The sequence below is a fragment of the Diadema antillarum genome, unplaced genomic scaffold (genome assembly GCF_040938485.1).
Source record: "Diadema antillarum isolate AM-2024a unplaced genomic scaffold, OU_Dant_1.0 seq00000809_RagTag, whole genome shotgun sequence".
Taxonomy (NCBI): domain Eukaryota; kingdom Metazoa; phylum Echinodermata; class Echinoidea; order Diadematoida; family Diadematidae; genus Diadema; species Diadema antillarum.
In genome coordinates, this window is record NW_027271689.1 from 1292630 (window position 1) to 1318942 (window position 26313).

Below are 26313 nucleotides of genomic sequence, written 5' to 3' on the forward strand. Positions count from 1 at the left end.
TGAGTAGCCATCTAATTATACACGAGGAGATTCGCAGCTCTCCAGAAATCATAACACCGAAGCAGAAAACTTGACCAACTTACATGTAAATAGGTGAAAGAAGGACCAATTTGTAGGAATCATTAAATCTATACTTTTGAGGAAATGGACATTAAGGCTTTATGGAAGCATGCTTCATCACACTTTAATGAGTATGCAACGAATGATGACTGCTACAAAAGACCTTCCTATGCATACTAAAAGATGTTCATTTGCATACACATTGTATTCATGATTATCTGAAAGTGATATTGCCACTGCAGTCTTGCTATTGAAATATCTCTAGGATTTTTATGATCATTTCACAAGCATTATTGCAGGAGGAGAAGAGGAAAACCAACTTTACAGGAAAAAATAAATTGGTGAATTGATTAATGAGCAAATGTCCACAAAAATATCTGAGGAAATCTCCATATACTCAAAGCCTACAAACTTCAGATACACATGATAGAAAAAGGGATACTCTTTTAAATACATAATAACCAAAACTACCCCCCCCCCCCAAAAAAAAAAAAAATAAATAATAATCAGCCTCGTCGACTAAAAAAAAATATTTCAGAGCCCACTAGAAGATCAGCCCAGAAGGGTTTTGGTGTATAATGTGATGTACAATCACATCATGGAAGACATCATGCATATGGTTTTATAGGTCTCTGCTTTTTACCCCTAACTAAAATTCTATGACACTCAGGCATCGTATGCTCTTCATGCCAGCGGTTAGGATGAGGATGCCGACCCCAATTCTGACCTACTTCTTGTCCGAGGATGTCGGTGCCTGGTGGTAATCATACTGGTCCTGGGCCTCCCTGATCTTAGAGATGAAGAGCCACGTCAGGAGACATCCGAGTAACTGACAAAGAAAATCAACAACCCACAAATTGTATAATAAATATGACAATGATTCCACAGTAATCATAAAGGGAATGCCTTCAAATAATCCTACAATTCGGACTAAATGGTAGAATAGGCAACTGTTGTACTCAATTCTATTGATTTCCTTTCCTTTATTCAGTTAGGCAAGCCAGCTAATGTGCTTGTATTTCTGAATTTTTCAACACGGACAAAGAAATACCCTATTTACTTCACCTGTTCCTACAGAGTGCCAAAGTGTGCTGCCACAGTCATTCATCACCATGGAAACTGGTTCTAAATAGCCTCACCTGGTCGAAATATGTGAACACTATTGTTGCTAACCATGCCTGCACCTGGTTCCACCCCACGTCAAAACAAAAGACTGTGACATCATCGCTTTGGCACTCCATTGAATGCTGTTGTCATGTGTAAATCTTGAACAAGTTTGTACAGCTGATTATTTGATGTACTAATTGTCCATAAGATCTCTTGTGAAATTCTTTTACTTGGGATTGGCCTTCAGTTTGCTCAAATTAGAGACGCTTAAAAAAGTATTTGGGTTTCTGCAAATAACCTGTCCAAGGAAGTATGCAAACATGAAATGACACATGAACAAATTGGTTTGGGGATTGATTATTTTTCTCTTTTACTATTTTGAATCACAATTTCATGCATTTCTAGTTTTTAAATAGGATTCTGATGATAGCTTAAAACCTTGTGGAAGGATTTCTTGGTGCTTCCATGATACTGTGGAAACTGATCAAATTAATAATAAACGTTTCATCCATAGCCAAGACACTGTTCTTTTGGACTGGAATATTCCAATGCTCTTATGATAAAATGTACATGATTTTGAAAACTGAATATCATATATTCCTGACTTTGATCCTAAAACGAAGAAAGCAACAATTTATATTTTAAATGATAAATCCTCGTCTGAATCACAACAGAGTGGCATTAGAAACAATAGTGCCAGTGTGTCCAATTGTGCTATGTTGGCAAAGCAAAATAAAGAATAAACCTCACACATATTCAACAAGAAATCAAAGATCATATAATCAGACAACTAGAAAATCTGTCACTACAGACATTGAAATAAATGTAGAAAATACCATTGCACCACAAACTGCCAGTATAGAAAGATTCTTTCAAAGAATCAACCAAAGTTCTGTAAGTTTAATAAAGATTACCACTGCATGAATAATCACAAATGGAATGATTCAGCTTGTGCAATCAACTAAAATATTTTCTCTGCATGAATTATATAATCTGTTAAGCAAACACCAAGTCAGTATATGCCTTTCACTATCAACTTGTTTCTATAGCTTGTTAATGTTAAATTAACTGCAATGGTGTGAGTTCGTAAAATATATTGATGTATTAGGTTGTTAATCATTTGTTTGATGTCAATTAACAAATATGATATTTGAAATGAAACCTGCTAGTATTGAGGGTTAAGCATATTTGAATATATGCACATGATGACTAGTTTATATATCATAGTGAAATCCAGTAATTTATAATCCATACAGCAATGAAACCATGAGAGTTATATTACCTTTTAATAAATAGGTGAACATTATTCCTTTAGATGAGATGACAGAGTAGTTTTCTAGAAGTATATATATATCCCTAGTTGGCACCTTAGGGAGACATATTGGGGGGAAGTGTCTTCATTAGGGAGACAACTGGTCATTAAGGAGACAATTTTCGTGTCTCCATTGCGTAAATTGCCATTGAACATGTATTTTAAAATTTGCATATAAAACAAATGGAAATGTCTTCCAAATGACCCATCTAGGAGTATATATATATATATATATATATATATATATATACATATATATATATATATATATATATATCCCTAGTTGGCACCTTAGGGAGACATATTGGGGGGAAGTGTCTTCATTAGGGAGACAACTGGTCATTAAGGAGACAATTTTCGTGTCTCCATTGCGTAAATTGCCATTGAACATGTATTTTAAAATTTGCATATAAAACAAATGGAAATGTCTTCCAAATGACCCATCTAGGAGTATATATATATATATATACATATATGTATATATATATATATATATATATATATATATATATATATAACCATAACACAATTTACTAATGTTTTCATTGTTGTAAATTGCTGGCACCGAGCCAGTGTCATCTCTTTTCCTCCCTTCTCAGTAAAAACAATAAAAAACAAAATCAAAATTGATGCAATTCTACTCAAGCTTGTCTTAAATCCTAGAATGTCCCATGGCAACAGGAATGACAAAATTCTTAATCGTCCAATTTCTGCAGTATGCATGTTTCTCACATTCCCTTAAAAAAAAATAGAAATACCACAAATGCATATAAAAGTCTATAAACTCAAAACTTCATTCCATCTTCCTTTGGTCCAGGGGCATGATGGCCTCCAAGGATCAACCAGAACATTATGGAAGGCATACAGGCACCAAGAAAATGGCACCACCAAACATCATCTTGTTCTGATCTCTAAACACAGTATTTACGTACTGTTCATTGTTCACTGGTAGTCTGCATGTGTGGGCCAGTATACAGAGATGCTGTAAAGTTTGTTCACTCAAGGACTTAACTAAATAAGGCAGATTTTTTTTCTGTTTTTTTTTCTTCTATTTCTTTCTTTTTCTTTCTTTAATGCTCTGAGGACAAGGTTGTCTGCCTCACGTAAGTAAGGATTGTGCCTTCCATTACAGTTCCACTTCAGAGGGAGCGACACCTACATTGTAATCTGATTAAATCACGTTATGGGGTTTCCTAAGTCCAGGCTGCACACAGCAGGGAGGCATGTCTAACCCCTTGTCTTCTAGATATTGTTATTCCCCTGCGAACCAAAATATGACACACCCAAGGTCCCATAAACATTGGGTTAAGATGCCAATAAATATGGTATAGTAGATGACATTTCTTAGGCGCATGCACGAATATTATATATGGCATGACATCTATATGGAGCTCAGAGTGGGCAAATCAACAGAATATACACGTATACCTAGTCATAGATGTAAAAAATTGTAAGGCAACATCTGAAATCTACACTCCTTGCGGTAACATTTCTGTAGTGTCACTGATTGTAATACTGCAAGTATTCAGCACAACTGAATGACCTCGACCTTAAACCACCACCATTAATAACAACAACAAAAAACTCCAAATGAGTATTATGTCCAAGAGGTGCAATGAAAAACCAAGATAATCATTCAGTTGAGTCCCTCCCAGATATTGAATAAGTGAAATGAGAGAGCAGAGTTACACTCAGCATTAGTGTTATGGCAAGAAACAAAATTGTAAAGCAAATGAAAGAAGAATAAAAACAAGAAAAAAAAAAAGGATTCATACTTCTTTTGCAAATCCTGTATGTTGATGATAAAGAAAAATGCCAAGAGGCAACCAAAGAGCTGAAGAAGAGGAAAGAAAACACTGGTCAGACATTCACTGAATTGACACCTTTATGCCAAACTCTTTGGTTGGCTTCATTCACGCCATGTCTCAACATAATAGTATAGGATGGAGGTATGCCTAAATAACTTTATTACCCTTACAGAGCAAGGTTATCATGGATTCCTTCATGGGGGGGGGGGGGGGGGGGGGGGGTGGGGGAGGTGAGAATGCCGCTTTGAAGTCTAAAAGATGATGAATCACCATAAATGATGTGCATGCATCATCAAATATGATGAACATCTGATATCTTAATGTCTGATATCTTTTATTCTTTTTACAATTACATTATGGTTGCAAGAGCCCCCAAGTTTTTTTTTTTTCTTCTTTCATTCTTTTTGCCCCCCCCCCCCTGCAATAAATTGAATATGACATTAATGCAACATACCTGCAGTGTCCCCTGATGTGTCACTAACTAAATTGAAGCTACAACTTGAGGGGTCTTACAAAGAACTACATGTACAAACTATGCAGCTTTGCCTCAACAGGGATCTGTACACGCAATAAAATCTACCTGTTCAAGTGGATGGAGAGATGGTTAAAAAATTACAGTCTTTTTGGTACACATTAGCCTTGGTTCAAGGCCTTTTTATAGGGGGCCAAATGTGACCGTGTATCACAAAACAAACAAAAAGTTGCACCCCTTAATTTTATGTGAGACTCAAGAAAGGTGAAACAGGTCAACCAAGTCAATTTTTAGTTTGTCATATTTTCTGAAAGAACTATTCTTCTTCTACATTATCCCTAAGTTTGGGATCATAAATTGAATGGGAAAGTGGGTTTTCAGCAGTTTTTCTACAACCCCCTTTTTTTTGGGGGGGGGGTAAAGTAGTGTGATCAGGTTTTTCTTAGAGACCCCTTTTAATTTCTTGAAAATCCTTTGCACACTCTTCACTTTCAACTCTAATAACTTTTGAAAGGATGATGCTACTGCTTTGAAAGTTGACATTTATTATGAACAGAATGTGGTAATACAGCATGCTCAATTTCAGCTTAATCTGATAATCTCCTCACTGTTGTTGCTACAGTGGCTTACATCAAGATTTTTGTTCCATTCATTGCAAGGGTAGCACTGCTTACTAAAGATTAGGCACTTGAATAGACCATGTACTTCACAGCCTCTCTTCTCAGTTCAAACTTTTCTAGAGTGTGCACTTTCTTTCCAATATTCATATAGCTTAGGAGAATCCATTTGAATTGAGTTATACATCATTTTAAAGCATAGAGTCTGCTCTTTCAGAATCTGCCCTGAACTAAAAATCCATGTCAGGCAACTTTTTGTGTGTTTTGTGAAGCAGGGTCACAAATGTACCATTTGTACCAATCTGCAGTCTTTGCCCCTGAGAAAAATATCTGCCAAATATGTTTGGAGTGCCCGTTGAAGCTCATAAGAATGAAAGGGTTAATTGTTTCCTTGAGACCCAATGGAACATAGGGTTTGAAAAACTGCCGTGAACAAAAGTTATACAACGCGTATTTCCTCTCTAATATATTTTCCTCCATTTGGCAAATGGAAAACTGATTGTAATCGGGCATCTCTACATCAGGGCTAAATATGTCGAAACCGCTGTTGAAACAGGTATTAGACCAAGTTCAGTGTGGATAAGTATTTGCATAGGGCACAATCACCTTTTCATGAATATTAACATGGAATATTCACATAAAACATATGTAATTAGTGCATCAGGATATGTTCAAGTCAAAGTACATGTAAGAATGTGCATTAAGCCTTGCAGTAGATACATTATTGTATCCTCTTTAATACGAAGTCATGTTGGTTTTTGCAGATTCCTTTGAGTCTTCCCATACTAATCTTGGATCTCACTCTGTCCACTCAAACATCAAGACGCAAGTTTTAATTGCTTTAAAGGGGATGGCTAGTAACTGATCAGTGGGAATGCTGGGTATGATTGTTCAAATTCTTGTGGGATTCATTTAAGAGTACATTATATATCTATTGTGTGAAAACTATTTGCTTCAGAATGGTATCATATTCAAGTAATGTGCAGTTTAAGGCCCCGTCACTGTACAGGCATGCTAACCTGGAAACATAAAACTGCACATTACTTGAATATGAGACCATTCTGAAGCAAACAATTCTCACACAACAATAGATAAATAATGTACTCTTAAATGAATCCCACAAAAAATTGGAACAATCATTCCCCAGCATTCCCACTGATTCCCACTGATCAGTTATTAGCCATCCCTTTCAAAGTTCCAGATCATTTTCCAAAAGATTGGACTATTATTACATATCAGAGATAAACATTAACTGCAAAATAACATATCACTCTTTCATACGCAGGATATACAGTGCATGTTCATCATCTCTTAAAACAGCGCTTTAACACATTAATTTCATGTGTATTACATAATTTGCAGTCATTCACTTGAGGACATTGCATAATGTCAATGGGATGACAAAAGTTTGTATCTCAAATCTTGGTAAAAATTGCTTTTCTTGACTAATTGTCGTAAGGATCATGCTATTACTTTCTTGTACTTCAATATAATGTGTTTGTCAATCCATATTTTTGGTGTACATGCATGCACTATGAATTGTTCTTCACACTTTGCATTTCCAATTCGTGAAATTATGCAATCACATCACAATTTTATGCATCCTTTGTGTTTTTTCATGATTATGTGGAAATGAATGCAATTCAACTGAATAAATAAATGATGCCCTGTCTAAATCCTAGCTGTCTTACAGACCCCATTTGTCATAGTGCTTTAGCTGCTTTGTGCTTTTCTCTCTCCTGAACATTAAACATTTGATATACAAGGTTCTGTCAACACAACAGCAATATATTCTTTGCGTATTTCTAGTAATAAGCAGGGATTGGATAAAAATCCATGCTTTTTGTCACAGAGGGACCCACCTGCGGTAGACACAGGCCCAAAGTAAGCCCAATGAAAATGTCGAGATGGTCTTGGAACCAGACCAGCAAGGCATCCGTACAGCCCCGGACAAAGATCTTCTCATCAAGCGCAAACGGTCCAGGGTTACCCTCCCGGATGCCTGCTCCGCACTGTGTGTTCACGACCATATCAGTCTGACAGAGAAATGAACATGTAATTCAATTATTGTTTGCATCAATCAACATAACTAACTAACTGACAAAAGTATTTATCTGCTTCCATAGCTAGTTTGCATCACATATCAGAATAAAAAATCTTGTCCCTATAGATCACTGCAATAGCTATAGCATTCAGCTTTTATAGTATACTTTGCCTCATCTTCAAACAAATGCACAGAAGTACTTGACAGGACACAGCCACTTCTCACCTGCTGAAACTACAGGGTAAGAGTTTGCCACAAAGCCCATACTGTTTGATATGAGCAAACTGTTCAGATTCCTAATATGGATTTAAAATGAAGCTACCATGTACCTCATGTATATTGATTCTGTTTGTAAACTTCTGATGGTCATAATATGCACTGATACATGTAACTAAAGGATGACACACTGAATGAGATTCTGGAAGTGGGATAAATTTTTTACTCAGTGAATGATGGTGATACGATTTGAAGGCCAGACATTATGGAGTCTGATTAAAATATTGCTCAGGATCAATAAATCACCTTGCAGCCAATTCAACGCCATCCAGTATCACAACATAAGCAAGGAAATATATGAGTCATGTAGTGATTTAAAGCACTGTTTGAGATATGATAAGCGGTAGAGAGACTGTGCGATATCATGTTGCCATAGTTCCCTGAAACCTATCTTCATGCGGGTATTAAAGCAAATAAAAAATGTGAAACATACACATCATGTGACTAACAACCCATTCCTTTCCAGAACCATGCATACCAGGTTCCAGTATTGTCAACTCATAGACAAGCACCAGGTATACTGTCCCCAAACTGTACACAAGAGGGTGTGTAGTGTTACACTGTAGCCTCAATTCATGTTTATTGTATTATGCTGAGTAGGAAAAGAACCTTTATCAAAAGATATAGAGTTTTTGCCATCAATATCTGTTCATTTTCTGTCTTAGAATTTGCAGGTATTTTGTATAGTTTACCTTTTTCCATGCCTGATGTAGTAGTGTGCTTGCTTTGCTGCAAAACTCATATGAAGGTGTATGCAGGAATCAAGGCTGAGCTAACAAGATCTTGACATCACTGACCCCATTATATTTGGGTGCAATTATCGTGTATAACAAAAGATTTTGTAATCTCAGTGCATGATCTATTCTTATAAAATGGGTTCAAGAATGTAGCCAATAGGAAGCACTGAAATGAGACACACCTCCTTTCTTTACTTCAGTACAACTGCACTGCCTGTAATCCTATGGTAGATTGCCGATCGTCTGTGCGCGCGGCGGCTCCTTTGATGAATTGCATGCATACGCGTACGCGCTGTCAATCCTGTAAACAACTTCTAGTTCGGGCTGCCGGCCGGCCGGCCTGTCTTCCCTTGTGCATAACATATGTGGCGTACGTACGTATACTGTATACTATACGTACACTTTGTACAGTACAGTAGACCAAGCGTTATGGGACCGGACGCGTACATGGAGTCACTTTGAAGAGCAAATCCAACGATTTAGCAGGTTAATTCTCACGCCGTTTTCAGAGTATGTTGTCTAGTAGGCCTATATGAGGAGTCTATATCAAGTCTTTAAGGTAAAGGGTGCATATTCTATGTAAAATAAGTAAGTTTTCATGCGGGTGTCCGGAAACCCAACCCCCCATTATACTTATACTGTATGTGCGGGACTTCCGCGAGTGCGACGTGCGTAAAAGTTTGGGACGAACATCTTCGGACGTCTTGACCCACAAAGGTACGTGAAAAACGCTGAAAAATGATGTTAGTTTTCGAATTTTCGACCCATTTTATAAAACAAATGATGCACAGGATTATTTCGTGGCGTTAGTGTAGGCGTAGCTCACTCTCGGGTATTTACAATGTAGTGCAACATGCACTCGGCTTCGCCTCGTGCATGTTTCACAATTGTAAATACCCTCGAGTGCACTACGCCTACACTAACGCACTCTATCCTGTGCATCATTTGTATAATATCTCACATCTGATCAATATCTTGCAATGTTTAATGGCATGTGCAGTTCACTATGGAAAGGGAATACATGCACTGTTTTCTCACAGGTGGATTACCAACCTGTCCATTCAACCTGTTAATTATAATGGGCAAAAAGATTGTAGTTTGGGGGCATTGAAGGTTCTCAGAGAATTGCAAACAAAAAAGGATTAAGTACAAGACACAATAATTTATCAAAATTAATGCTTTATTTCAGCCAGATTTTTTCCAGACAATTGATTTCCCTTCTTCTGCCAATCACAGAAATTCAAATTTGTCCCAAGAAGGATGAGTCAGTCAGTATAAATCAATCTCACAATCGCTATCAGCAGCAACTTAGTTTTTTCCTGCAGTGTGCTGCATTACAATCTGAACAATCAATGACATATCACCGAAATTCTAGTAAAAAATAGCAACTCCTGCAAAAGCATGAAAACTTGGCAGGACAACTGCAGTAAACCCTGCGTTCACATTAGGCTCAATATTGCAGGACCTTCCCCTCCAAAACCATAGTGTGGACTCTCACCACGACTTATACCCTGTCCCTGTGAGTCAAGTTGGGTCTGGGGACAAAATTTGGAGGGGAGAGTGACCTTGGGACGTAATCAGTAATGCCCAACTGTATTCACCAAATGCACACATGTGCGACATCTGGTGTCAAGAGGTAGGGCTTGCCCCAAGCCCCGATTGCCCCCGCAGCTCGGGGACTGTCACGATACATCTGTACCATCGTGGATGGTGAGTCGTCAAAAAAAAAGATCACATCATTCTTTCATGACTGTCTCTGCAATGCGTGGTCTAGAGTGAACGCAGGGTGTCTTGAAACCAGGTGAAAAGGCAGCTTCTTCTGTGCCGTTACCTTGCTTGATATACAGCAGGAGTAGGGCACACCACAGCTCCCCTTGTCGTTGCAGGCAAAGTAGAGGTTCTGCTCCCAGTCCTTGTAATCAAAACCTCCACAGCATTCAAGCTGTATTCATTAGAATACAAAGTAAACTTCAGTGAAATGAACAGAACAGGAGAGAAAACAACATAGTATACCGGACAAAAATAATGTCATACAAGCAACAAATTGGTTCCTTCGTTAATTTTGTATAGCACAAAGAAATTGTCAGAACTGTTTGCTGACTACTGCTTATCACCTGTTTGAACCTCAAAGGGTCAGTTCTCACTTATCCATATACAGTGCACTCCTATTACAACGAACACGGTTATAACGAAATTTCGTTACAACGAAGTAAAACTTCTGGTCCAAAACTTAACACCATTAAAGTCTATGGTACAAAATTCGCTTATAACGAACACGGTTATAGCAAAATTTTCGTTATAACGAAGTCTTTTACGAGTGCCACTGACAAAGAGAAACAAAAGAAATGTGCTCCGTTATAACGAAATGCGAATTGCTTTCGAAAAAACGTAGCGGTAAAAGCATTTATAGCGTCTCTACACGGGCGAATGCTTCACATCACTGTGTGTTCGCTTCTTGTGTCACGTACATTTTTTGAGGGGAACTTCCGTTTTGTAATACAATACCAGGTAATCCCATCCCATTTCACATAGCTTTCCAACGTCCAGAGCAAACAGAATATGATATATATGCGTGGTTTCCTTGTTTTCGTTATATATATATTGTATTAGTTCGGTTATAACGAAAGAAAACTGCAGGTCTCGAGCATTTCGTTATAACGGCAGTGCACTGTACCAGAACAGACAGCATGATAATAAACAACATTACTCAGCTGGAGACATCATGCGCCAAAACCTGCGTCTCCTAATTGGAAAGCAGACTTGTATCTGACTGAGCCAACTCGACATTTTGGCTAACTGGGCGAATTTTTGGCAAATAATACAAATCACAAGATTTTTTTTTAAACATCTTTTATAGTGCCTGTGTCAAAGTGCCAACAGCTTATCCTCTTCTTCATTCCTTACATAATGTTCAACTGGTGAGAGACTAGACTTAACCCACTCCTTACAGGAACCTGGTTTACCAGATTCTTGTGGGAGCAACTGATATACGGGAACCCTGTATACCAGGTTCCCAAGATGAAGGCAAGAGTGACTTCTTTCGTGGCCTAAATTAATGTTTCTTTGTGTTGTAATGCCCAGAAAAACGGGTTTGATAAAACAATAAAGAGTTTAATCTATCACCATATGTTATCTTTCTGTTGGAAAAATGTGTTTATCACAACATTATTGATAATACCTTTTTTTCTGATTTAGTTTGTGCTTGTTCTGCTACAAAACTCGAATGAACATGTACATAATGATCAATGCAGAGCTCGAGTGGATTTCCATGCTCGCTGACCCCAGTCATCTCATTCAAGTGCCTGGTTTTGTGTAGAACACAAGAGTCTGTGAGCCCATCAGCACACGCTCTATTCATACCTCGCATTCGATCAATTTTTTCATTGTTCGATGGCACATATAGTTGACCATGGGAAGGGGGTACATATACCCCTTGACTGCTTTCGCAAAGGTGGATTACAAACCTGTCTGTTCTCTTATCGACAGGCAAAAAAAAAGTCTGGTCGGGGGGCATTCAGGGCACTCAGAGAATTGCGGAAGGAATGAGTTAAGTTTGATTTGAGTTGACAGTGCAGCCCAGCAATTTTTCAAAAAAAAAGGTTGGTTGATACATGTATGAAGTAATATTTTCACAAATCTTTCATTTAGCTGCATTTTGATGATGAATCCGACATTCTATCAGCCTTCTAGTATCTGCTTACCTTCAACTGGATAGTGTCGATGGCAAAGTGTATGTCAGGGTCATCGTAGTAGTTGTCAAGGGCACCCTTGAAACTGTTGCTCACAAGAGCTTTTGCCTGCAAGGAAATTATACAAAGAATTAAAAAAAATGAAAATGCTCACATGTTATACATGAATGTTGCCTACTGTAATAAATCAACATTGATTGATTTTCATTTACAAGTACTGTTATGATGAAGTAAAAGGAATGCATTAAACAAGATTTAGTGTTGGTTAAAATGATTCAACCTGATATTCAACGCTTTCATGATAGTAGATAATTCTCCATTATAGATATGAACTCTTGCAAATTGGAATCTATGCTATAAACAGGAATAATACAATCATGAAAATACAGTTTTTGTGGTAAAGACTTTATCCATGGTTTGTTGTGTATGATCTCAGACTCTATATTGAACCCCCCCCCCCCCCCCCAATGTGATAGTGGGCTAATCATGTCTAATCTCATGCTTTTAAGGCATTGTCTGCACAATTCATAAAAACTGGTAATTTGGTATGAGCATTCTCCCGATATCAATGAATTCACAAATCAAAAATTGCAATTACTGCTGGCAGCAACAAAACTGCTAATACATTTCAGAATCTGCAGTTCCATGCTACATCACATTGCAAATGATGACCATTATTCCACAACTACGTATATACCTTTTGAATCGGTAGCAATTTGTAAGAGAAAGTAGAAAAAGAGGAGGCATCGCCCTTTTCTTTCTTGTTTGTGCCTCTTCTCCTAAATCTATCATCAACTGGGGAAGAATCCAAGCTTTGAGACAACTGCCGTACCTTTGTCTTGAAGACGATAGCCATGATGGCAGCTATCAGCTGCAGCATGAAGACGATCGTGATGGTCCAGCCAAACTAGGAAAAGGTCACACCAATATCACAACATACACTTGAATTAAAACATTCACTTGGCAGGTGATCAGAGGCTGCTCTTACTATCACAAAACAAATGAAACGATGTGCTTTCTATCTCAAAAAGTGACAGCAGGGCCATACAATGCAGTTTAAATCTGCCATCGTCATACCTGAAAATGACTACTGTATATGCCGAATATTTTGCGATCTTCTTATTTTTATGAATTTCGCGAGTTAAGTGCTATTCGCAAATTGTAAAACATGCAAACATATTAACTTATCCCAACATGAATGTGACATGTGCGCATACATTTCTATGTTCAGTAATGTACTCCACAATTGTGAATTCCCAAAATTGTCGGGAAGTTCCGATTTGCAATAATTTAGACTCGCTAAAACGTAATTACATTTGTATGGCGTATACAGTATATCAACGTCATTGAAAAAAAAAAATTGGTGTGTACATGTATTTCTAATAAATTCATTACATTTATGACATACAATGTAGCTATTATACAGTACTGCTGATACTGATATGACAGATGTCTAAATATAGGTTTGAAATGGCTGTTAAACATTCTTACTTGGGTAAAGACACAATTTGACAGAAAATCTGACTAAAAACATGCAAAAAGTGAAAATAAGTTATCCCTTGGTGATGCCTGATACATGTACGCCTGAACGAGTGTTCTACCATCTAATAATTGGGCAAAGAAGAACTCAAGCATACCATATCGTTGCTGGGGTGACAAGACCTTGTATCTGACATTTTGATGAAAATGACTTTTTTGGATTAATGGTCAAATAATGGGTTAAGCGATGTCCTGTCCAAATCCCAACTGCCTTACTCCAAAAATAAAGCCACCATGGCATGTCAAATGAAAGGCTGTCCCATTCGCTGTAGTGCTTTGGCAGTCATGTTTTTTGGCTCTCCTGAACATTTGACATTTTGTAGATATGAGGTCTTGTTGCCCCAGCAACGATATATGATCATTACACACTGTACATACATTGTACATACTTATAGAAATAAAGCACATTAGGATCTCTTGCAGCACAGTCGTGTGTATAGTTTATATGATGTAGATTGCAGATATTGTATCACTATTGCGTAATTACAGGAAAAATTATTAAACTGATGATAAAGAGTAATTCAGGAATATCATCCTATGGCTAATTGAAATGCTATGTATGTACACTGAACTTAACAGTGATCTCATATTCATGATCTAGGGTGCTGGTTCTGTCAACTTCTCCATGGTCTATCACATAGAGATCATCAGTTACTATGCCTTCAACTTCAACCTGAAAAGATTGAAGGCCGCAACTTCAATGTATTGTTTTTTTTTTTTATTTGTATCATTTTTCACCTATAAAGTTTTGGTTTTGAGAGATGAGCTTTGAAATGTGGTTTCTCAGTCTGACTCACTGGACTTCACTTTCTACAAACTTTTAAACTTCAGAAAAGAACTGTAAAAAAAAAGGACAATAAAAATAAATCTACTTACAATCTTCAAGAGAGTGATGTTTTCCCTCAGGGCTCCGACACACCCGATGAAAGTCAAGATGAACATACAGCAACCGACGAAGATGAGAACAGACGATGGGCTGAGTATGACATTGTCCACAGCTTGGTAGTTTCTCTTCTCAATCTCTGCATAGATGCCCACCCCCAAGAGTGTGGTGCCAAACAGCTGCAAATGGAGTGAAATGCACATTTTGATTTTCAAAAATTTATTGACAATGTAAACTGTTAAAGTATCAAACAAGACAATGAAAGGAAAGTTTTCTCGATAGTCTTTCAGAGCCTGCATTTTGTTGTGATTTACTAATGGAATGCTGGCTTGAACAGGGTTTGTTGTACATTGGGCATTCTGGACACTTTTGCTTTGAATACTCTTTGCGCAAAGGTGTATGGATTATGCTGAACATTGATGCAGAATGCTCACACATCCCAATCTGAGTATGAGATGTTGACAGAGTGTTATCAAAGTATGATTTTCTTTTCATGTCTAATTCTCGAACAGTGAATAGAAAATAACAAAGAGAAGCAAAGTGCAGCAAAAAGGAATGAGAGCTTGTGAATCATGATAGTCCACTGGCTTAAAGGGGATGGCTAGTAACTGCTCAGTGGGAATCAGTGGGAATGCTGGGGGATGATTGTTCCAATCCTTGTGGGATTCATTTAACCCGTTGAGGATGGTTTGATTTTGCTACAACACGCAATTCCCATAGACACCTGCCCGAGTACTCGGGACTCGTCCTCAACGGGTTAAGAGTACATTAAATGTTGTTGTGTGAAAATTATTTGCTTCAAAATGGTCTCATATTCAAGTAATGTGTTGTTTAGTGTTTCCAGATTAGAACGCCTGTACAGTGACGGGGCGTTAAATTGCACATTACTTGAATATGAGACCGTTCTGAAGTAAATAATTTTCACACAACAATAGATATGTACTCTTAAATGAATCCCACAAGAACTGGAACAATCATTCCCCAGCATTCCCACTGATTCCCACTGATCAGTTACTAGCCATCCCCTAAAGTTTGCAAAACAAGAGTTTTCTACACATGTGCATTGTGTATCTGTAGCACAGATGATAAAAGTTAATACTGACAGAGACTTTCTACGTATTCCAGTCCCCTTTGAGATACAATGCAACAGTTTAAAGGCACACAATGTATCCCATGACCTATCAAAGGCATTTTAAAGGCCATGATATGAGCTCCTAACATACAAATGTGAATCACACAGAGGACAAAGGGGTCTTCTGTTTCCTTGTGCACTTATGGGTCCAGCGTTTAACACATCTCATTCTGTCTTGCCAGACATCATGTACACTTATACGTACAAATTTATCATGTAGATCTAAGTACCTACAATGTGTACATGTACAAGTGTAAGATGCTCCATCCACTTCAGTTTCATTCATTTGAAGAAATGCAGTATAATGTATGTATGCTGACATTTTTGAAAGAATAATAAATGACAGCAAAAGAACAAAAATTTAGTTGACAACACACAGTACAGAGAAATGCAGACAAGAATAGAACAAATTACAAACATTTAAGCATTATTCTGTATGAAGTATAATCTTCTTCACATGTTTCCATACAATGCAAAGACATACAAGACATTAATAAGATAATTTCTTTGATGACTCATTGCTGTTTCATTTAATCATTATTATTTCCTCATTTTTATATGAATATATAAATACAAGTGTATGTGCGTGTGATTCATGCACCTGCATGTACATTGTATCAATGGTAAATACAGATATGTACAAAAATGTACATGTGTGTACAAAACCAGATCCTGCTTCTTGTGTTCAATCCCTTGCTAAAATGAATCAGCAAATTAATAGCCTCATGGTAATTGTGATCACCATGATATTTCCTGCCAATATACAATGAACAATATATATGTGACTGTTGCGAAGCGTGCAGGGTGGGGAAAACAGTTCAGTGTTCAGCGCTATTTAAAGTTGGTGAGAAAATGTATTTCATATCATGCCATCAAATTGCTGGGAGTATATCTGAATTAAGGTAAAGACTTTGCTGACCTGAAAGGAAACATTATGACATTGCTAGGGTACATAATACTTGAAATACAGTGAGAGCTGAAGACTTCTGAACTTTGATGAAGTACTGGTATGCTGAAAAACTCTGGATCTAGTATCACTCAGCCCTGTGATGCAATGTGCAGCTATTAAAATCATAGCAGAGTAACGCTGGAGAACATCTTCAAACGTGTCAGAATTATACATAGATCTGTTTTCAGAACACTGCTTGGCAATGCATTACAATCTGTTGCTGTTCTGATGAAGAAATTGGCAAGTGCAGTTGAAGGGCCGTATGTAAAATAGTAATCTCGATGGTGGCTTCAGGTTGACATGCATCTTGGTGCTTGGGCTGGGTAAATATGGTCCATCAGCTTGAGGTCAATGATGCTGTACACATAAGTTTGATTTTATAGAGGTGCAGAAAGACTTGGCCATCTCCCTGTATTGCACTGAATACTGACATATCACCATTTGCGGTAAGCCTATAATAATCCTCCTAACCAAACACACCTTAAAGTCTATCAAATTGTTCTTTGCAATTGCAACAAGGTTAATCAAACATGGGGTATGCTTAACATTGCACTCTACAGATTGAGCTCTGAGGATGTGTCTTGAATTCATGTGTCACTCTGTAGTGTAAAGTTCTGTCAACAAGAGGAGGGGGCAAGAGGGTGTGACACCCCCCCCCCCCCCCCAAAAAAAAAAACAAAAAAAAACAAAAAAAAAACAAAAAAAAACAAAAACAAAACAAAAACAAAAACAAAACAAAAACAAAACAAAACTCATTTTTTAGGATGAAATTACTTTGGAAATTTAATCATAAAACGTACACCTTTTCTTTTTTTTCTTTTTTTTTTTTTTTGGGGGGGGGACTTTTTTATATGGCATACAATCATAATGTTTTTCCTGGAATGCAAACCACAAAGTCCACTGGAGTAAAACTCTCAGGAAAAAAAGAGGAAATTGCTTTACCACAATGCATCTTTAATACTTCGCATCATAATCAACCTCTGCCCGATACTTTGTAGAGCACAAAGGAAACTGACAAGAACTCCCTGAAGTAGCAGGGAGACTGTGTACACATCCATGATTGGAATGCACATCATAGGTTTTAGGCTACATTCACTGCACACAATGAGATATGAAAGTATGGTGGGAGTGAGAGTTTTTACCCAATGGATATCAGTACTGCATTGAAAGTACATCTTCAGGCCACTTTTATGGAGGCTATGCTCAAGGTATCACCGTGGTTTACTATAACTAAGTTTACCATAATCCATTCTTATTCTTTTTCAATGTTTTTGTCTTAACTGATGGTAATATTTCATGATCATGATATCAACAAAGATTTGAATATAATTTGGTTTAAACTTATAGAAGGATATAGAAGAAAAATGGTGAATGTTACATTTAAAAAATACTAAAATTCTGTAATTTGCAATCAAACTATCACACTAAACGCAACAAATTTGGAAAAAATATGAAGTGGGTAAAGATTCATTAAAAACTTGTACATTGCAGGCACCTGTCAGTCATTCTTCCAGAAAAAAAAAACAACAACTTATAATGATATCTAAAAATAGAGCATTACAATGTACAGTTTGTAGGTTAGTGGAATTAGGTAAACAACAAACAAATTCAACAAATTAGATGAATTGAATTTCCCACATGATGCTGTTTACACAGCCCAGAAATGAGTCAGCTTCTGCATCACACTACGACGATTCTAGTCATGTCCTCCCAGTTCGTGCCCACACTACAGGGACAGGATATTGTGAAATCGTTGCCAAGAGACAAGCACGTCCGTGATTCACACGGCACGGCTCCCTCGTCCCGCACAGGATGGAGAGTGTGCTTACATTGAATACCGCGGCCTGTAGACACACTACTTTGGCAGTATGAATCATGGAACCTGCCCAGGTCTGGGGCTCTCAAGGAATGTACTCTTTACACTTTAGGAGGGGGAAAAAGAAGGGGAGAGAAATAAATAGCAATTATAAATGTACAGTCACTGATTACGAATTGACCTTATCTTTGCATGGGCTACACATGAGCCCAGTGTTTATAGTTCAGTCTTACCGACTAGTAATAGAGCATTTTAATACTAGCACTCACAATAATGCTGATGGAATAAGTTTATATTTTGCTTAGAACTACAACTGGTAGATGGCTAATTGGTTGAGGTGAGAATTTAGCTTTTATCTTCTTGCAGGATACTTAGAAACCACTTCATGAAATGTTGAAAAGCACACAATTCTAACAGGAATTCATTTTTAATGAAAATTGGTTTTGAAGTAGCTGAGATACCTCAAACTCCTAGAAGTATATGTAATTTTAACAAAGTGATCCTAATAAAAGGTGGGACCCACCTTATATTAGGATTGCTTTGTTTGGATCTTACCTCAGATATTTCAAAACCAATTTTCATCAAATAAACTTTGAATTCCTCTTCCAGGAAGAGGTTTCCTGCATCATTAAAAAGAAAAAAAAATCATTGAAAAAATGCTGGAAACTTCAAGCCTCATCTCAACTGAAACTATGTATACCACCCCTTTAATGTTTACAAGATGGAGGCCTATCTATTGTACCAAGAGTGTTCGCCCAGACTGGAAACCGAAAACAACATTTAACAGAAACAGGGAAGTGAAGTTATAACCTCAATGCACAGCTGCCAACAACTGCAGATCAAAATAACTTCCAAAAAAAAAAAAAGGAGAAAAAATTTGTTGATCTTTCAATCTCCATACTACTGCAAAAATTCTCTAATATAATAATAATACAATTATAAAGCGCATAATAAGCAGGTGTATGTTTCTCTATGTGCTTTAATCTAAAATTTATGCACTTCAGCTTTTATCTGTTCGAATCATTTTCCTTGTTTCATCATTTCAAAGGATATTTGTACAAAGCATCATCTGTAATGAGTCATCAATGTAAATATCCACAGGGTGTGGTGGTTGGTGGGGGCGGGGGGGGGGGGGGGGGGGGGAGAAAGAATTCATGTTCTCCTGGCAGGGTTTATTTCACTTAATAATCAGGGAGGTGGCCACCTCCCTGATCAATATATTACACTTACAGTATGGTACTTACAAACTTTGAATTCCCAATAACATTCAATAATTACTCTTTCATATTTCATAAGTGGTTTCTCATCATCTTGCCCTCCCCCCCCCCCCCAAAAAAAAAAAAAAAAAAAAATATCCTGATGTGCCGTTGCCAACCAGAACTGGACTTCCCCTTTAAGTTATAAATGTCACAGATCCTAGAGCTGGCTAAGGCCTACTCTTTACAAAGGACTTCACAGTCAGTCATTGCAGCTTATTAGTAACAATCACACTGCACTCAGTCTGCTGAGAGCATTGATTTGCAACTTGTGCCAAGATGGCACTGCAAGGTGAATGCACAAAAGTTGTATCCTCTATCTATTCATAGTCATACAATGTGGAGTTTTCCAATCCACTAGGGCAATGGCTGACCTTCTAAACAGACAGTGGAGTTAATACCTCAGTTGGGAAGGACATTTTACACTTTAGTATGCATACTGTTTACTGCCTTCTTTCAGAAAGAATGACCTACACGTATTTACAAAAGGATAGTCCTTGAGAATAGTATCAGGAACTACCGACCTTGTTAACAGCCATGCGAATGTGCCTTAACCCTCTAGCCTCCATAAGAACTTGTTTGTGTTCACTGTAACTGATATTCTGAGGTCTTGGTCCTAGGAAGATTAATAAAAAGACAATAAAAGAAAAGCAGCAAACTAATAAAACTGTACAAAATACCATGCTCATTGACTGTCCATAATTTATCAGCATGATAAACTGAAAGACAGCACATCTCAAACAGAACTTGCTTTGACTGCTAAAAAAGTGTACCTTTCTTTGTAGACTTGTGCTGTATTGCACTGGCACCTATTAAAATGATGATTAAAATTTGATTCCACTCAATATGCTTAAAGTTGACTTAGCCCCTGATATATAGTAAATTCAACAAACACAATAGAAGTTGATTTTCAAGAAAATCAGCCATGAAATATGGATTCCAAATGGAAGTTTATACGTTTCCCATTTCAACAAAGTGATATTGTCGCAGCAACACGCAACATACATATACCAGAGGTATAGGGATAGGTACACTGTACATACAAAGGACAGGAGAGACAGCAAAGACGGGCAATCTAAATAGTCTGTTAGCTCCTGATCATTTAATGGTGAATGCTGGTTGATAACACATTATAGATTTAGTTTTTTTTTTTTATTCTTGAATATCATTCAAGACTACACCATACAGTGAAATTGTCTACACTGTATAATACAATTGTATGTCAAAATTTCATCCAAATCATATCACCAAGAATTGTTATTACGTAGAGATCCCCTTTACTGTACATTATATGGCCAAAATTTTATGACAAATCCACATCAATACAAGCTCAAGGCATACTCCACCTAAAACATTAAAAAAAAAAAAAAAAAAAACACTGCACAAGGCTGCATCTCAACTTGATGGGATCGGGAGACAGCACATAATATCATTTTTTGGAAATTTCAGTAACTCGATATACTACACGTATGTATAAACAATTGCACAACATGTACTTGTTGCATCGGGCTGGCACTCAAAATGTACGGTACCCTTACTTGTGATACAGCTAGCTTTCAAACCAGGTGAGGAAAAGGTAATTTTACTATGCGGCAGGCATTTCCCATCTAGATGCCTGCCCAAGTTTACTTCAACAGCATGGGGACTCAGAAATGTCAACCTGTGGGCTGCATGCTAGCACTGCACGGTCAGGACCAAAAACACAGAAAGGTGATCCTCCATGCTTGTCCTTCACTCTACCTGGTGGCTACCCATCTTCAAGTCAACCCTAAGTATTCTGTGGTAGGAATAGGATCTCGAAAATAACAGAACCACAACATGTATTTCTCAGCATAAACTGGCAATATCACCACAAAACTCAGTCTTAACTGAATTTAAAAGAATTTAAGTGTGATACAGAATGGGAATTTACTCTTGACTTTGTCATTTAAAGGGACTGTACAGTACTGGTTGAGGTAGGGATTCATGTTTTGAACATTCTTAAGTAAGATGATAAAAAGCCTCTTATGAAATATAAAAGAGCATGTAATTTTAAGAAGGATTCAACGTTTATTTGATGAAAATTGGTTTTCAAATGGCTGAGATATCCAAAAAAGTGCTAATAATAAAAGGCGACATGCCCCAACTTTATTAGAATCTCTTCGTTTCACCTTGTTTTTGGATATCTCAGCCATTTCAAAACCTATTTTCATCGAATAAACTTTTGATACCCCTTAGAACTGCATGCTCTTTGACATCTCATAGAGTGGTTTCTGAATATCTCACATTTAACGTTAAAAGCTAAATCTTCACCTCAACCAGAACTGTACACACCCTTTAAACACCCGAAACATAATGCACGCCCGCTACATGTTTCGGGTGTTTAAAGGGTGTTCGTCGGCCCGTATCATGTTTCAGTCCTTCGGGCATTGCAGATATATGGGAGAAATGAGGAATTTGCCATTCAACTTCGGTATGAGCATGTGCCAGGAAATGTTGATAGACACAAGGCGCTTCATAAATTAATGCATTAAACCGTGCTAAGCGTTATTAGGATACCTCCAATGGTCCAGTCAGGCTATTCAGAAAATCAAATGTGACCCTGCATCACAAAACCAACAAAAAGTCGCCAGACATTCTTTTTTTTTTATATAGTTTAAGGGCAGGTTTCCATGATGATTGACATTCATCATTTAATATTCATACACAATGTATACGATGTAAATTTACATGATGCAGATTACATTAACATATGAATGTGTTTTCTCAGGCTACATTAGAACATGTTAGCCGAGGCAATATTCATTGACATTATGTCATATACTATCAAGTGGAATGTGGAAACCTAGCTGTCCTAACCGAGTCCCTCATCTCAGTGTGAGTATAAAACAACACTCTCGCCAGCCTGAAAGTGAAATGCGAAAAATTATTCCTCAAATATAGAATGAGAGGTTAAAATAACAGATAGGATCTCTTCAGGTCTTAGATGCTAATGATGCTAGATGGTGGATGAGATTAAACGTTTGTACATGTCATTGCCTCGAGAGATCAAAGTACGATACAGAGTCATGTGAACTAACCACTACTTTCATTTTGGCTTGAATGCCATGCGAGAGAGTGAAAACGAGATGGACGCCACCGCACGGACATCAACACAAATCTCCGCCGCAGCTCCCGGGTCATTTGCTGTTGGCAAACCCATTCGGGAGAAGCTCGCTCCCTTCGAACGTGAAAATAGTAAAGCACCGACATAGACGTATTGATCAAAATCCTCCCGTTTATGAAAGCCATGACAACCAACTTACCCAGAAGAACACATTATAGAGGAACACCAGGGCCTTCAAAAATGTGTGGCCGCAGTCGGGTTTACGGATCAGGGGCATATTGGACCGCTAATGTCGTCGACTTTACTGCTTTCTCAAGGACAGGACCAGATTCCACACAGAAAACGTACGGGACGTGCTCAAGTTATCACCCATTCGCACTCGGTCATGTATGTAAACAACAACAGGCACCTTCGCTTCTCGATCTCGGTACGGTGCGCCTGCTTATTGGTACTTTTACATTGAACAGTAGCCCCTACAGATAGCTACACACACGCACAACGAGACTACTCTAGTACGGGTACGTACGAACAAACACCCCCCCCCCCCCCCCCCCCCCCCCCTCCCCATGCCATTGCATGGAATACAAAGCGAAACTAAAATAACATCACCATGGGGATTGCACATGGGATGATATGCAAAATTTGCAGAATTTGGTGCCAAAAAGGGTGAAAGCGCCAACATAATTATGAAAAGAAATTATCAAATTTTGCCCTCTGTCATTTGTCATACTTTCATTGCTTCACTTGATCCTTTCCATCTCTCACTGGGTTTTTTAAATGGGTCCCATGGGACTTCCTTAGCCCTGCCACACCACACTATTGTCGTGCTTTCACAACCATAGTAGCAAGGTGTGGCCTTGAATGTAAATTCAAGGTAAATATTTTGCCTTTTAATAACTTTGTTATGGGCCCTACTGATGTGAAAAGTTCAATTTACTCCGACAACGTTAAATGCGTCAATTTCAATGACATGATTATCTGGGCTCAATCATGTCAATTTGAAGATTTGCTACACTAGGCTTAAACTCTCCAGTTACATGATCATGCGGATTCAGCTTTTGCAGTGAATAATATATACAGTAAAAATAGCAATAGCAAAGCATGTGAATACATTAATGAAGTTTGTGGAAAATAGGAAAATCCGTTCAAAAGAACTTTTTTTCTTGCTTTTTTTTTCAAGTTTTCAAAGTTTCATGTGCCGTCTTTACTGGATAAGATGACAATTCGTAAGGTCACAGTAGGGCAGCGTTATGAAAATATAGATATGAGAAAATTCAACAAAGTTTTCCGATTTCATGTAGATAATTATTACTGTAATATTATGTGATGAAACGCATCATAAAAACCTATCAAATTAACTGAAATGATTTCAAGACTGTTTAGTCTTATTCACTCATGGTAAATGATAGGACTCCTAATAGGCCTCTACTTTAGTCATGACGATTGAAGATATTCATAGACCCTATATAAATATAATCCCAATGAAAACTGGCATTAGAACTGGGTAAAAATTATATTTGAGATAAAAAGAAATAGGCCTAATAATTTTGAGTTCTTTTCCATGATACTTAATCGCATCTTTCTGTTCATTAAACCTATCGATATAAATTCAGCTTGTAAAACAAAGTCGCATTACACTTTTTTTTTCTTTCCTTGTACCCAGATACTAGTCTCAGCTGACATGAAGACGACAAGTCATAATTTCGTATGTGCCACTAATATTTTCCAAGCATGATATTTTGTGAAGCAGAACTTGAAACCCCCCCCCCCCCGATATTGCTAATGGTTAATCTTGTGATCGAGAACTAATACCTGAATAGAAATGATTTCTCTTTTTTTTTTTTTTTGTTTGTTTAGAGAAGCAAGATTGGCAATTTCCCACCACAGAACGACGATAGTTAGGCCTATTGTCATACCATGCTTGTTGGACGCGAGGAAACATGATTTTGGCTCCATAAATAGATTGCTCTGTATAGAAATGTCATTATAGAATGATGACTACTGAACGATAAATCGCAGCTTTTTTTCGATTATGGAGATCTGTAGGGCCTATAGAGGTATATCTTATACAAAATATAACCCAATAAGGCACATCATTGTAGTGGAGGTAGGGGGTGAACCGCCTGCAGCAGGGAGGTGAGTCACGCGCTTGATCGTGGCACTGAGATACAGTAGCAAAAGACTTCTACTGCTCTTTGGCATTGGCAGCATTGGATGGCGACAGCGCCATCTACAGACTTGCGCTAATGGCATTGAGACTGAGGCCGTGGATAGTTATACGTGATAATACAGTATGTCCCCCAAAAGATTACAATCAAAATTTTGCATTGATATTGATAACACCCAATATGATTAAACCGTGTAAATGCTACTTCAGGGTCTGAAAAATATAATATTTTAGCTCTGTTTTGCAGAAAACCCCATAGAGAAATGTGGAATGTTGTAAAGCATGTCATTCATGAGTCTGATTCTTCCAAGTTTAGCACTTCGATGCTTTTGTGTGTGAATACAATAGACAGAACTTGGAGGGAAGAGATTCTTGACATCCTCTACAAAATTCCTCATTTCTATTAAACTATTCTTAAAGATATCATTGCGGTGGATCCCGTTGTATTTTTTGTTTTGTTTTGTTTTGTTTTGTTTTTGTTTTTGTTTTTCGTTAGGGGAGGGGGGGGGGGGGGGGGACATACGGTGTTACAGCCAAGATGATAGCTGACGTTGTCTCCCTGGCGTGAACACCAAACCCAAACGAGACATATGGAATTGGACGATGATAATGGTAATCTTGCACAGCAACAACAATAACAACAATATGTTTTAATTATCTTTCTACTTCACAAAAACAACAATGTCATTGCAATTGATTGACAAATTGCCCTACATCGACGTAAATAAGCACTGAATTGATAAGTGTTTACATAATATTGCCCTACATCGACGTAAATAAGCACTGCATTGATCAGTGTTTGAAACACTGACTAATTAATTGCTTATCTACGTCGATAGAGGGCAATTTGTCAGTCAGTTGCAATGAAAACATCTCGACGGAAGAATTACATGAATTTGAATAACAACAATGTCATTGTAAAGCAATAATCATTGTATGATTAAATTACGTTTGTTTCTTTGCTTTTGTGAACACAAAGTTGAAATAAATTCAAATTAATCTATTGATCGATCTATCCATCCATCCATCCATCCATTTTTTTCCATTATGGCAAAACAAAAAATCCATCCATCCATCCATCAATCCATCAATCAATCAATCAATCAATCAATCAATCAATCAATCAATCAATCAATTAATCAATCAATCAAAACAACTGTAACCAAAAAAGTGAAAACAATAACTACTGCTACTAATTATACCACCGTTAGGAAAGTTACAGAAACAATAATTGTATGATGATCATAATGAAAATAAAGATGCAAATTAAAGATACATAAAAAACCGTATAAGAGTTAAGATAATGTATGCAAGAAAGATTTACACGCGTATATTGAAGTTGACATAAAAAGTGGAGAAAAGGA

General features: G+C 37.5%; 1 protein-coding gene across 1 annotated transcript; it reads right to left on the reverse strand.

Moving 5' to 3' along the window:
- Positions 1-554: 554 nt before the first annotated feature.
- Positions 555-23144, reverse strand: LOC139739644 (tetraspanin-15-like). Its single transcript, XM_071650253.1, has 7 exons — positions 22982-23144; positions 14538-14723; positions 12955-13029; positions 12135-12230; positions 10265-10375; positions 7239-7412; positions 555-889 (listed from the first exon to the last, which is right to left on the reverse strand). The coding sequence occupies exons 1-7, from the start codon at positions 23057-23059 to the stop codon at positions 788-790; spliced, it is 822 nt and encodes a 273-aa protein (XP_071506354.1). The 5' UTR covers positions 23060-23144; the 3' UTR covers positions 555-787.
- Between the last annotated feature and the right edge of the window lie 3169 nt (positions 23145-26313).

Excerpts from the sequence above, each read along its gene's own strand:
- LOC139739644 (XM_071650253.1), bottom strand. The coding sequence starts at position 23,059 with ATGCCCCTGATCCGTAAACCCGACTGCGGCCACACATTTTTGAAGGCC. Across the intron at positions 14,724-22,981 it reads TCTATAATGTGTTCTTCTGG|CTGTTTGGCACCACACTCTT; the intron begins GTAAGTTGGTTG and ends CTCCATTTGCAG. Across the intron at positions 890-7,238 it reads TGGGCCTGTGTCTACCGCAG|TTACTCGGATGTCTCCTGAC; the intron begins GTGGGTCCCTCT and ends TTTCTTTGTCAG.